The sequence below is a fragment of the Telmatherina bonti genome (assembly GCF_933228915.1).
Source record: "Telmatherina bonti genome assembly, chromosome: 1".
Lineage (NCBI taxonomy): Eukaryota > Metazoa > Chordata > Actinopteri > Atheriniformes > Telmatherinidae > Telmatherina > Telmatherina bonti.
The window spans coordinates 21402187-21417170 of NC_136619.1; the positions used below are offsets into that span (position 1 = coordinate 21402187).

Here is a 14984-nt window from a genome sequence, read left to right on the forward strand (position 1 = left end):
AATGTGAATCTAGAATGAGGTCAATATTCAGGTGGAATAAACAGCTCCTCCCTTCTGCTACTGCTCATACCCGGCGCTTTATTTTCAAATTAAAATGGGGTTCAGCAGGTCAAGTGACACATAGTAAATATAAGGGTTGTGACAATATGTTTTCGTTCCGATTTGATTCCAATTCTTTGGGTGCCGATTTGATTTAAATTGCGATTCTGATGATTCCTTCATATTGCTGAATTTTGTAGACAAAAAACAACAGCAAAAAAAAGTACAAAAAATGTTTTGCTTGTGATTTTTTCTTGATTTAAATTGGGAAAAAAACACAACACAGTGGCCAGACAGTCATTCTACTGCTATGATGCCCAAGAAGACAAGTAAAAAGATCAATATAATCAATAAAAATGACAAAAATTTTAACATGGATTATTTTTATTTATTTAAAAAAAATATTTTTTTTGTTTAAAAAAAAAAAAAATCTATTTTAAAATTCTGAAGCAAAAAATCCCAATATTCGATTTTTTGATTCGATTTTCCCACTCCTAAATATGTTCTTAGGCTATGTATTGGACATATTGTAAGCTTGCCTGGGAGGAAACAAACAGGCTAGGAAAGAAAAGTGAAAGTAAAGCTGAACACATTCCTATTTTGTCTTTGCATTTATTATGAACATTCTGACATAAAAATGGAGATTTAAATGAACGTGTCCGTTGTTATAGTCATGGATTTTTCCAATGGGTGGCTTGAGTGGCTAACACTGTCACTTCACAGCAGGAAGCAGGAAAGTACAAGTCTAGTTATTTGGCTTTTTCTTAATAAGAAGACTCCATTTAGAAAGACAATCACAAATATATTTGATTCTTTGTTGATACTTTCCTTGATTCATTTCATTGCTACCTTTTTATATCAAACTTTATTTTTGTGAAGTTTTTGTGATCTGTCAAACATAAGAAATTTTAGAAGCCTGCTCTAATGTCTCAAGGATCATGCATAAGTCCAGCTGTGAAATATAGTCCAAAAAACTCCTTCACTGCACTCTGTGTTTCATTATATGCATGACATCAGAAAAATATTCTATAATTTGTTTTCCTGAAGTCCCGACCTCCACAATGAACAGTGGCTGGATTGTATGTGATAAATAAAGTATTTTTCCATTCCGTAAACAAAACTAAACCATCACCACAAGTAACGCCTTATTTGTTTAAGCCTTTGCTTTATTCACATATTCAGTGTTGTTACTTGAGCTATTGGACCAGCAGCCGTTCTGATTTACAAACCAGCCACAGGGCGAGAAAATGACACTTATCCCAAGCACACCTGCAAATTTAAACGAGAATAGCTGAAAAAGAAAAGAACCAAGGTGTTGTGGAAGTCCACAGCTAAACCTCATTGAAATGCTGTGGTAGGGCTTTCAGAAAGCTGTGCACAAACAAATGCCAGTAAACCTGATAAAACTGAGCCTTGTGAAGAAAAGTGGATCAAGAATGTATCTTCCACAGCAATTTATACAGTATAATACAACATATACTAAAGCCACACAGCACTCACTGTCATGGGGATTCCTGCTTTTTAGCTTGGCTGCTTTCAAAAATAGTCAAACTTTTCATATTATTTGGTTATGTCATGATTTGCTTTCTATTTTTGTGTGTGAATTCATTTATAAGCGTTCAGCTGTTTTGAGTATTATGTTATTTGTCGGTTACATATGTTGGTTGGGAACATTTTCAGTTTGTGACAAAGCTTATTTTTTACCTTGCCTTGAAAAGAAATATGATTTCTGAGCAAAGCATCTGAAAACAACAGTTGTATATGCTATTTAAAGAGTATGAATCATTGCAGATCGGGCAGCATCACTCTCACGCAGGACTCATCAATTCAACTGTGGCAACGACAACACAGAGCAACTTCTCCTCTCCCTCCTCTTGCTTCTGTTGCTCCATGTTGCATTTTTATTTTGTGCTGGGCTCATTAAAGAATTCTTCAATCTTTTTTTTTTTTTTCATAACAACTCAGGCTTGCATATACACACGTGTTAGCCCACCCCTCCTTCTTTTCTTCTTAATGCTTTCTCTTTTACGCATTCTCAATTTCATCCTCAGCCTTCTTGTGTGCTCTGCCATTCCGGCCCACCTTTTGTGAACCCAGCTGACCTTTGAAATGATGAAAAATGAAAAGTGTAAAGTGGATTCAGAACACAGGCTTCTTTTTCTTTTTTCTCTGATTACTTTAATGTTTGTACTGTGTTTTTTTTCTTTCTTTTTTTTCTTTCCAAAACAAATTTTCTTCGTATACCAACCAGGTATATCAATGTTTGTTGCTTCATAGTTTAGAATAATGATTTATGTTATTTATTGATTACAGTATTGCAGTCCTTCTTTGCTTGCAAAGTATATTCAGGGATTATTTTCAGTGATTTATGCCAGATTTCATACTCCGTCATAGTTTGACCATGGTCTCCTTCCATCAGTCCACCAGACATCTGATCCTTTCCTTTCAGCATGAGGTATCTTCAGTCTTCGCCACAGCTGCTTTAGAATGTTGAGGCAGCTACTTTGCTTTTTTTTGTTTCTCTGTTTTTACTTTTTTTTTTAAAATCATACTCGTCATATGAGTAAACTTTAGTGAAAATCTGATCATGTCATGGTCTGATTTTCACCATAACATTCAATTCAACTCAACTTTATTTGTATAGCGCCACTTCACAACAATGTTTTCACAGGGCACTTTTTATACACATCATTTCAAGCCAATTCATACATATCCTATAATAAAAACCAACTGATTACATCAAGTCATGATTTCAATCCAATCCCCCATCCTGAGCATGCACGTGGCGACAGTGGGAAGGAAAAAACTCCCCTTTAACAGGAAGAAAACCTCTGGCAGAACCTGGCTCAGGGGGGCAGCCATCTGCCTCGACTGGTTGGGGTGGAGAGATCAGGAAAGACAGAACAACATGTACAACTGCACTTGTTCAGGAAGACCTGCGGAAAAAAGAAGAAATAAGTTAGAGGCGGCAATATTGGCATATATTTATACATTAATACATTAGAGAAATAGAGCAAGGTACTTCTCAGCACATCAGGTAACATCCCCATTGCTACACAAGTAAAGGTTGGCTGGACTACCTATAACTATCGGAGCAAAGAGCCTAACCTGGACAGTTGGGTCCCGAACATGCAGACTCCAATTCAGGAGACGCTCATATCCTAACCATAAGAATCATGGAAAAGGAAGGTTTTCAGCTTGATCTTAAAGGTGTGGAGGGAGTCTGCCTCCTGAACCCACAGTGGGAGCTGGTTCCATAAGAGAGGAGCTTGATAGCTATAGGCCCTTCCTCCCAGGGTCCTCTTTGAGACTCTGGGAACCACCAGTAAACCTGCAGTCTGAGAGCGATGTGCTCTTTTTGGAATGTATGGACCTATAAAATCTTTTATGTACAATGGAGCTTGGTCATGGAGAGCTTTATATGTGAGGAGAATAATTTTAAATTGTATCCTGGATTTAACAGGAAGCCAGTGTAAAGAGGCTAAAACGGGTGAAATATGATCTCTCCTGCTAGTCCTCATCAGAACTCTCGCTGCAGCATTTTGGATCAGATGGAGACTTTTCAGGGCATATTTGGGACAACCCATAAATAAGGAATTGCAGTCATCCAGCCTGGAAATAATAAAGGCATGGACTAATTTTTCTGCATCTTTCTGAGACAAGATGCTCTAATTTTTGCATATTACAAAGGTGGAAGAAGGCGATTCTTGAAACCTGTTTTTAAATGTGAGCTAAAAGACAAGTCCTGATCAATAATGACTACCATGCTGCCTGATGATATTTCCGAAGGGAAGCATGTATAATGTGAAAAGTGTTGGTCCAAGTACAGAACCCTGAGGAACTCCATGACTTACCCTGGTGTGTGAGGAAGACTCATCATTTACATTTACAAACTGAAATTTGTCAGATAAATATGACTGGAAGCAGCCTAATGCGGTCCCTTTAATCCCAATAACATGTTCCAGCCTCTGAAGCAGAATATTGTGATCAATAGTGTCGAATGCAGCACTGAGATCTAAAAGAATGAGCCCAGTGGTAAACTGGAGAAGAACATCAACATAACTAACACTTAACAGAATTTAACTTTTACTTATTTCATTTATTGCACCTATATATACCTTTTATTGCACAGTATTTCTCAAATTCTAATTTTGCTTCATTGTCATCATTTTGAAGTAAGTATTTGATTGAAATGCATTTCAAATTTAAAATTACTTTGTGTTTTACAGGTTGTCAGGATTTCTGCTGCCTTCCCCCATAGTTAGCAGTGGATCCATATTGGCCTTGTGGTTTACTACAGACTTTGCTGTGAGTGCACAGGGCTTCAAAGCTGTATATGAAGGTAAGAACACATGTTTATAGTTATGTGTGACATGTAAATGCTGATTGGATAAACAGTTTCCTTGGCAAAAGTTCTAAAAGATTTGACCCGTGACAGATGCAAGTTTCACATGCGACTTTCATATGCGAGTTTCATATAACATTTATATGAAATGTTTTATGATTGTATATTGAATGATCTACATCTAGTCTTAAAAAAGTATATATATATATATATATATATATATATATATATATATATATATATATATATATATATATATATATATATATATATATATATATATATATATATGTATATATATATATATATATATATATATATGTATATATATATATATATATATATATATATATATATATATATATATATATATATATATGTATATATATATATATATATATATATATATATGTATATATATATATATATATATATATATATATATATATATATATATATATATATATACTTTTTGTATGTATATATATACATATATATACATATATATATATATATATATATATATATATATATATATATACATATATATATATATATATATATATATATATATATATATATATATATATGTATATATATATATATATATATATATATATATATATACTTTTTGTATGTATATATATACATACAAAAAGTATATATATATATATATATATATATATATATATATATATATATATATATATATATATATATATATATATATATATATATATATATATATATGAAAAAAATGACTATACATTTATAACTACTACGGATTTTTTAAAAATCTTTTTTATTTACAATTGGTAGGCTGCATGATGGTGTGGTGGGTAGCATTCTGGCCTAGCACCACCTTAATACTTTGGAACAGGCTCCAAGTCTCCAATAAATTTGTATTGGAATAACTGGGTATAACCTCCCAGGTGCATGTGTAGACTAGGAATCATAGCTCTGGACCTTAAGGGCCACTATCCTGCAGGATCTAGGTGTTTCTCTAGCTACAACACCTGACTCATATTAATGGCCCACTAGGAGGCTTGTACAGAACTTGACAGCAAGCTTTTGGACAACCATTTCATTTGAATCAGTTTTGTTGCAGCCGTGAAACATCTAAAACCTGCAGGACAATAGCCCTCAAGGTCTGGAGTTGATGTGAACTGCCACTGACATTCTGATCACCTGTCACTTTGACTGTCTTGTGAAGTTGCTGATCTGTTGGTGTGAGGATCTTGATTCCAAATAATCTAATTTGTCTTATTTAATGTGTTATTAATGATGATTTTTTGTAGTTTGGTTCACAATAGTAGTGTTGTTTACCACTGGACTCGTGTGCATCACCTGTCACTCCTGAGTGCTCAGGCAGCTTACCTACAAGATCACACTCTAATTTGCTACTTACACATTTGTGTCAGTCTTAGGTGAAGCTATTTAACTGAACTCTGCTTCAGACAAGACACTGCCTTAGTTGTCTCTCCATCATTTTGAAATGATACTAAGAATAATACAATGTAAGTTGTGCACTTACATTTTTACTCTGTTTCTTGTTATGACCATAATATTACAAAATGTTACATGTTTAAATGCTACATAGCATGACCTTTAGAAGATGTGGGCTTTTATACACACACACACACATAGAGTGTGTGTGTGTGTGTGTGTATGTGTGTGTGTGTGTGTGTGTGTGTAAAGACTATGGCAAGATTATGACAACTGTAAATATTTTGTTTTTGTCAAGTACAGTTTTGTGGATTGAAAAAAAAAAAAAAAAGATCTTTGATACTTTTCTGATGCTATTCTGTATAAAAGGGGACCTTTTTAACTCCAGGTTAATCTAGTTACCATATTCAGATGATCATAAACCACATCCTCAGCCATGTGTGTTACATAATTTACTAAGATCAAGTCACTGTGCATCGGAAAGGTAATTGCATGTGTAATATAGCACATTGGAAGATTAAATGTTAATGACTTTCACATCTCAGAGAGATCTTCTCACTTTGCACCACCATCTACGTTTTAAAAGATGGCACTCAAAACCCCATTAAATAAAATGAAGACCATTAATATCCTTTTAATAAGAAGCGTTTTGAATTGATCAGAGCTGTAGATGTCAGATGTGTATAACATTTATGTGTATAACACACACATATATATGTATACATATATATATATATATATATATATATATATATATATATATATATATATATATATATATATACTTTTTTAAGACTGGATGTAGGGCTGCACAATTCTGGATAAAATGAGAATCACATTTTTTTTTGCTTAGAATAGAGACCACGATTCTCTCTCGATTTTTTTTTTTGCCCCCAATATATATATATTCATTGCATGTATTACCGGCACATCAACTTTGCAACAGCTGACACTGAACATAAAAACAATAAATGTCTCTCATGTGATCTCTGACACACACAACTATCAAATAATTTTAATAGTCACATTTTTAACAATATTTTTCTGTGCATAAGGTGAAGAGATATTTTTCTTAAAATAGAAGGGTTAGACATGAAGCTAGAAATTTCACACAGCGGTCCTTTGGTTAAATTTGATGTTCTGACATTTAACAATGGAGGACAAAAGTGATTTATGCAATGTGGGTATAAAGGTATTCAAAATCTACTTTTTAAAGGCATAACCTATTTCAATGTCCAAAAAAAAAAACAAAAAAAAAAAACCTTAAAAAAACAACAGAAGAGTTTTTTCATAGTACTAGACATGTTTAGGGTGGTTTTGACTCATCTTTTGTTTCTCCCACAACATTATCCCCCTCTCCTACAGCGTCCATTACATGACATGCATATGACCAATTTAGACTAACAATCTAAATGGACCAAACAGAGACAAACAGAAATTATGTTAGTTTACATCCCGCTCTGTAAGCCAGAGTGGGATCAGCGGTTGATTTGCACATGCACTATTCATTTTGACTGTGCACGCAGACTTGTGCAGGTGTCATTTCTGCTCCTCTGAGGTGCGGCCGGAGCCGACTGTGAGACTGGCCGAGTGCTTTTGGACGGGGAGGGCGTCTCACTGCTCGTTCCTGACAGCAACTGCTAAACAATATGTGCTTTCAAGTGAGTTGCCAAAACACCAGAAACGTCTCCAATGACTCCAGTAAAAGTTGCTAGATTAGTCATTAGTCGCTTTTAACAAAAAAAAGTCCCCAGATTTATCGAGAAAGTCGGCAAGTTTTTTCCTACCAGTTGATGTCTGCGTCGTCTGGCATAAGGATACGCCGTTGTCATTTGTTGAGGGAGAAAGAGGGAGCGCTTGTTTTTATACAGATGTCCCAGTTCGAAATGGGGTACATTCGTGGTCTTTTTTTTTTTTTCTTTTGAAATCATCGTCATTTGAAAATGGGATCGTATACAAGTATGAATCGAGATCGCGATTCTGTAACAATTAATTGTGCAGCCCTAATTAGATGTCAGACTAGAATTGCATGGTTTGTGCATACTAAAGGAGTTAAAATGATTAAATATTTGCAATGTACACGCTCATACTGACAAAGCAAAAGGTACATTTTATACCTTTATTCTTTGCTATGTTGTGCGATGTAAATATCCATGACATAATGTTTGTCTGTTCATTGACATATAAAGTCCATCAATTGTAAAAGAGCTGGTATCTAGACTGAATGTGCACTGAGCTATGCACATCTAAAACCTGACAGAAGAAGAAGCATAAAAGGCTCTTGCATGTGTTCACAATCCACATCTACAACTGAAGTAATGTTTCCCTTGACTTTTGAGGGACCCCCTTCTAAACCACACAAGAAAGCTGATTTCAGTAAATCAAATCCTGGAACTTAGGCCGTATCCACACAGAGACAAGTTTAGTTTGATGCTCATACATTGTTTGTTGTTGTTTTTATTTTGTTTCGTTTTGTCCACATAGTAGGCCTACCTGTATTTTTAAAACCCGAAAACAATTAATTTCTTTTAACCATCTCCCAAATAGAAAGTACAATTGTTTTGTCAGTGTGTTTACCGCCCACACAAAACTGTGCACTAGCTGGGTTACACTAATAGATCCCCTCCTTTTGCCTTTTCCCTTTTCTTTCTTGGGTCTTTTCCCTTTGATCTCTTTAAGTGATTCAGACTAACAAAAGATCAATTTGTCCCCTTCTTTTCATTGTCCCGAGCAGACAGTCTCCCTGTCTCTGTGCCTGTCTGCCAGCATAGACAGCTCTTGAACCAAATTCTCTCTCTATTATATACTTTTATGACAGGAAGCTAAATCTAAATGATAAGACTCCAGTTTCCTGAGAAGTATGGTTGGTGTGAGGGAGAAAGTGAGAAGGGGAGAGCTGGGGGTTTCAAATAAAGCTATAAGTGGTGATGGAGCGAGGTTTTACTGGCAAAAAAAGCAAGTTTGAAAACCAACTCTGCAAGACTAGATAGTCATCAATTAATATCCCCTGAAGCAGAAAGAGAGACAGTGAAAAGGAGGGAAGAAGAGAGGGAGATGTAAAGAGAGAACGTTAATGACAGAGAGTTTTGGTGGGGGGTGGCCTGGGTGATAATAGAGCAGCAGACAGAAAAAAAGGATGGGGGTGTAAATTTCGGGTTTGTTGCATTAACCACAGCATTATTTGGGAAAACAGATAACACTTAAACAATAGAATTTCAGAGCGATAGATACGATAATAGTATATTGGTACTGAAAGTACTGTTACAGGTCATTTTCTCATCTCCTCTGTCTAAATTATCTTCATCTGTTGCAGCTGGAAAAGGAGGGAAAAAAATCATTCACTGTAATGAAACTTTAATATGCTTTTGCAGCTGTTTCCTCAGAAAATACACCTGCAGGCAAGCTTTGGAAGAAAATGGCTTAAGCCCAAGATTCCACATCCACCAGGACGTTCTTGTCACGCTGACAATGTTTTTGAATGGCAACGATGCCTTTGTGCACACGCGCGATGGAACTGGGAGCTTAAGAACTATTTAACACCCTTGATGCCAAATGCTAAGAGTTATAAATATTTTAAAATTTTTGTGAACAACTTCGCCTCAAATGAGTTTGCAATTGTTGCTTAGCAACATGAAGCACTACCAGGACTTCCCCTCGAGTCTTTTTAAGTGCTCCTACCTGTCAGAAGACAAACCAGGTGCCTTACTTTCTTATTCACAATCGAGACTGAACTGTTTGCCTGTGCTTGCTTGTTGGAAAGTCATCAACTGTGCCCTTATAACCGACACATGCATGAATATTCTGGCTCCTTTTAACTGAACTATTCAGGAATCAACAATCCAATATCATTTTAAAAGAGATATGCATATTAGCCTTTTTTATTGCTTATTCTATTTCATGACTAGACATATTTCAATGAAAAAGGGATCTTTCGGGCCAGTAAATGACCATACAAAGTAGTTTTATGGGAAACTATGTTAACAATTCTCTTTTGACATTTTGAGTCGACAACAGACTGCTATAATTAATGAAGTCTATTAATTATAAATAGTAAATCTTGCACTTTTGAGCTGCAGCAGTTCCGCTGTGCATGCCTTTATGATAAACACATAAGACTTCATCTAACTACAAAATATGCTTTTACATAAAGAAACCCCCCCCCCCCCAAAAAAAAAGTCATCATCATCCAAGTTCATACCCTATCAAACCACTTTCCCTCAACATGTAAAGCCATGCTAACACATAACTCACACAATGACACAGGCAAACGAGCCATTTGGCACTAAATCTTATCCAAACCAGCTATGTTCTTCTTTTGCTTCTTTTGTTTAAAAAAAAATAAATAAAAAAAATAGATAAAAGAAAGAGAGACAAAAAAATGAATATGTTTGAGGAAATTCCTTTGGGTGTTTTGCGGTGAAGCACATTTGTTGGTTATGGATTTATCTCTTTTTTTTTTTTTTTTTTTTTTTTTTTTTCATTTGTACAGTAGCTGCTGTGTTTATACCCAGTGTGTTTATGTTATGGGGTCATTTTTACACTTCATTACAACATGTGCTCCAATCCCTGAATGTGTGTGAAATTGCAGAAAGTTCATTCCCTTTGGTGTTGGCATTTCCAACACTCCCCCCTCCCTCTCTCTCTGTGTGTTGACTGGTGTAGAATCCATTAGGAACACTACTAGGAGCTTCCAAATCTTGCTGACTTGATGCAAGGCTTTGCAAAGACTGTGGCAAGAGCCCCATAGCCACCAACCACTGAACAGATGCAAAAAGATTGCTGCCTCCTGCTCAAGGATTTTCTGCCCTTACACATGATGTACCATATGACAGAGATTTGTTTGTTTTATCATGCCTCTAGTGAGAGGTTCCTTGTGCTTTTATTTCTCAGAGTTTCGCCATGCTAAATTTCTGAGTGCTGCAAATAAGTTTTCTTGAAAATTATGTTCCATGAAACAGGATAAGTTACACATTTTTTGCATTTCATAAAAAAGATTATTAAGGCACTGATTTGCATCTATAAAGAATTTCATTGAGAAAGACTCCACAATAATCACAGCACTTAAAATGACAATAGGTCTAATTATGGGAAAGCACCGGGGTGCACAGGAAAGAACATGGCAACTGTGCATCTAAATACCTCAGATTAACACTGGATATCTCTAGAATATGTCTTTCAATATGTCTGCAAAGTAGGCCTGACATCAACACTGTAAAAGAAAAATTACAAGTATTATCCAAGACTTGTCTAGAGCTTCGAACTTCTTTAGTAAATGCTGAATGTTTGATGCAAAAGTGTCAGTAATTTGAAAAATCTTTAGATTTTATAGAGTTTAAAAATACATTAATCCATTTTAATGAATTTTTCATTTTTCTTGGATTTGCAGCCGTTCAGATGGAGCCATTCAAAGTTGTTAAAAACAGAACTCCTCAATTTGTTAGTGATTTGTTGTTTTCCTTTTAGCAGCGGCTTCTGATGAGCTGAAAGGAGGGTAACCGCTCAGTGTCTTCACCAAGCTGAGTAGCAAAACAAAAGAAAGCTTTCAAATACGCTTTGTCGAGATGCAACTGATTCATTGATTTTACAGTAACAGACCCCCCCCTCCCTCCCAGTCCCCCCACCCACAGCTATTGCTCTGGGCAGGATCAGCATCTTCTCTGTCGACAACGCTCAAAGAGAAATTGATGGTTTGATCAGTTGTTGCAGACACCATTAATGAGTTGAAAATATAAAGTTGATTTATTGAAAGGATGTCCTGTGGTGCAAATGCAGCTGGAGAGTGGCAGCAAAAAAAACAAAACAAACAAACAACAACAAAAAAAAAGTCTTGGTGCATAAAAGCATAAACACAGGGGGTCCTCTGTTACTTAGTGCTGAGAAATGTGTTGATTGCTTAAGTGGAAGCATATTTGTTCAGTGAGATAAGTGAAGGGCAAACATGAAATGCTTTCTGTGTGGCTCTTTGATGTTTGAATTATTGCCTAAATCAATTAAAGAATTAATTAGTAATTTCCTTCGGAGCAGGCTTCAATCTAAATCACACGTTGCATTTCAACCAGACTTTTCCTTTCCAGTCAGGATGTGCTGAGATCTTTAGAGATTTCCTCAGGTACAGAAGCAGTGAGTGGTTTTCTTTGTCTTAATTAACTCTTAACTCTATCATCATTAATGATCAGCTATCCATTGAAACCAATCACTGCTGCTGAAGAATGGCTGACAGGTTATAACTATATATAGCATCAAGTCCAAATGAGAAAACTCTGCTTATAGATTTAGCAAAAACTGCACATTATATCCATCAAAACGAAAGATGGTAAATCAGTCTCACTCATTTGCAAGGGAAGTGTCTTCATTTGGATTTCCTTTTGATTAGCATTTATAAGGAAATTGCTTGCATGTGTGTGTAAAACTGGATATGTATTTATGTAGAATATCCATTTGAAGTGGAAATGACTGTCTGAAATAAATGAGCTTGATGTAAACCTAATTTGACTGCGAAAAATGACTGATATTTATGGTAAGTTGCAGAACAGGCTCACACACATACGTTTTAAATACATGTAAAATCATCTGAACCATACACATCTTAAGCACCCATCTGAGAGGAACGATTCATAAATTAGAAAAATAACTCAGTTCCATCTTTCCAAAAAGTGTTTTATTTCACTTATATGTCAGTGATTATGATTACTACTGGCATTAACAGCATTTTCTGTTACCGGTGCAGTCTATTTTTGCTCGCTATTGATCTGCTTCCAACAGTATCTGTGTGCCCTTCATTGAGAATAATAGGTTGGCAAGTTTATTCAAGCAAAGTGGATCCAGCAGGGAAGCGTCTTACAGCAAACACAGCAAATCATGAAAGGAAGGAAGGACTTCTGGAGGATTTGCCAACGTGGATAGTTAGGTGCTGGTACATGTATGTGTAATTGTGTGTATTGGTGGGGTGAAGAGACCAAAAGAATCGGAGATAGGAGGAAGGGAAGAGAGAAGCAGTCCATTACACCATTAACCCATATTGACTGGAACGCTATAGGAAGCTCCTCACTGTGGGAGTTAGTCATATAACACAGTTGGTACTGACGCCAGCAGTAGTCAGCTGCATCGATTGAAGGGGCAATGTCAACTTCCCTGCTGTGTGTGTGTGTGCCTGACCATCATGGAGTATCAGAGAAGTGTTCAGCGATACCAGTGTCTTCATATGTTACTGCTGGAGCTGAGAAATACAACCTCACATTCACACACACACCTGTGGTAATCAACTTCCCTGCATGTAGGAAAGTCAATACAACATCTTAGTCATTCAAACTAAGCACCTTTTATCTGCTCTCTTTGGGCTAACTGCATTCTCAGTGCAGTGCTACACAGCTGCGGTATATTCACACATGAGAAATATTTATTGGTGTTACTGGCTGCAAAGCTCTTGATCTCTCCTTGAGCTGCTAAAAATGTCAAACTCTAACCAGAGTTCATTCAGATGTGGAACCTGTGATATTCTTGTCGGGCCAAATATGTGGTGTGGGGAAAAAGGAGTTAGGAAACTGGATCAGTAATACTGCTCCTATCAAAAATTGAGACATACTGTAGAAAAGTGGATTAATCTGTTACAGAAATACAAATATGGGGTAAATTTTCAAGTGAACAGCTTACTGTTAATTCTTCATTCAGAGAACTCTTGATAAAGAGACTCTGAATTGACCATATTTAAAGTTATTTAATGACACATTTAAAGTTATTTAATGACACATTTAAAGTTATTTAATGACCGTATTTAAAGTTTGGTAACAAGGAAAAAAAAAAGCATGATATGATATAAAATTCAATCAATCTTTGAAAGAAAAAAACACCCAAACTGATTTTCTGAATTTAATAAATAAACTTAACTTAATAAATAAATGTAATGGAAATAGGAATAATAGTAATAATTAAAAAAGGAAGTCAGTCTACAACCGACAAAGTGACTTGAGTCTTTTGTGCTTAGTGTAAATAATAGTAGGAGTTAAATATTTTTCTACATCTGTTGCATATTTTGGATACTTATTATTAAACCGAATTCGACCAGTATTTCACATAAAATATTTAAATAAATGTTCAATTTTTTTTGGTATACATGGAAATTTTTCACCTTTTTTTTTTTTTTTTTTTTTTTTTTTTTTTCTTAATGATTTCTTCATGATCCACAAAACTGATATTTTTCAGACTCCAGATCTAAAATATTTGCATTTTGGATTTATTTATGTTCAGCCCTGATGAATCATGTCATGCCTAAGTTATTTCTTTTATGGCGTGCCATTAAGGTTTATGGTAAGTGCAGTGATTCAGCATGGCAATCTTCTCTAGGTGCTGGTCCAGTGTTACCACAGGTCCCTCTTCAATATGTCACATAACTCCAGAGGGCCTAATTGATGAACAGTTGATCAAGTGTTCATATACATAGCGATTAAGTGAATTATTAATAATTTGTGGAGGAGTTTATCTTGGGAAACCAATCTGGATTTACCTACTTAGTGTCACACTAAAATGTTGTTTTCAGTTATTTTTCTGACTTTATTTTAATGTTAAGATACAACAGAAAACTATATGTTACAAAAACAAATAAATAAATAAATAAAATGACTTGAGCATTTGACTGACATCAGAAACAAAATTGTACATCACAGTAGGATGGCATTAAAGGAACCTTAAACATTTTTAGATTTATGATGTAATGGATCTGTCTGATAATATGACACAGTAACCCACAAGCTTAGATTTTCTTATGGCTCTCTAATCTCCTTTGTGCCATCAGTTACAATTCAGTGCAGTTAATATGCACTGTGATAGCCTGGTGGGAATGGAGGGGCAGAGATAAAAGGTTTCTTTAGCATTTTCATATCTGTGTGCCCCCCTTTTTATCCTCACTGTTTCTGTGATGATAAGTAGATCTTTTAAAATCTGTGTGAAAATCTTGGAGACAGAAAAGTGCTTGCTTTCTACCATTTTAGCAACACTTTCCAACTCTCAGTTCTAGTTTCAGTTTTTGTCTGGTTTTCATTGCCCGGAGTGTTTGACTCTCTCACACCTAACATTTTTGACATGGTCAGTGACATTCAAAGAAAACAGACAGAATACTATCAGATTCTGGCTGTGGCTTGTAAAATGATTCCAACAAATA

General features: G+C 35.4%; 1 protein-coding gene across 1 annotated transcript in view; it reads left to right on the top strand.

Annotated features, from left to right (window-relative positions):
• The window catches only part of LOC306760319 (CUB and sushi domain-containing protein 1-like), a gene marked incomplete at both ends in the record, with an annotated part of 457273 nt that overhangs the window by 167075 nt on the left and 275214 nt on the right, over positions 1 to 14984 (top strand). The window contains one exon of the mRNA XM_079246123.1: positions 4269 to 4381. Coding sequence (XP_079102249.1) covers positions 4269 to 4381 — 113 coding nt within the window. The remainder of the gene's footprint in view (positions 1 to 4268; positions 4382 to 14984) is intronic.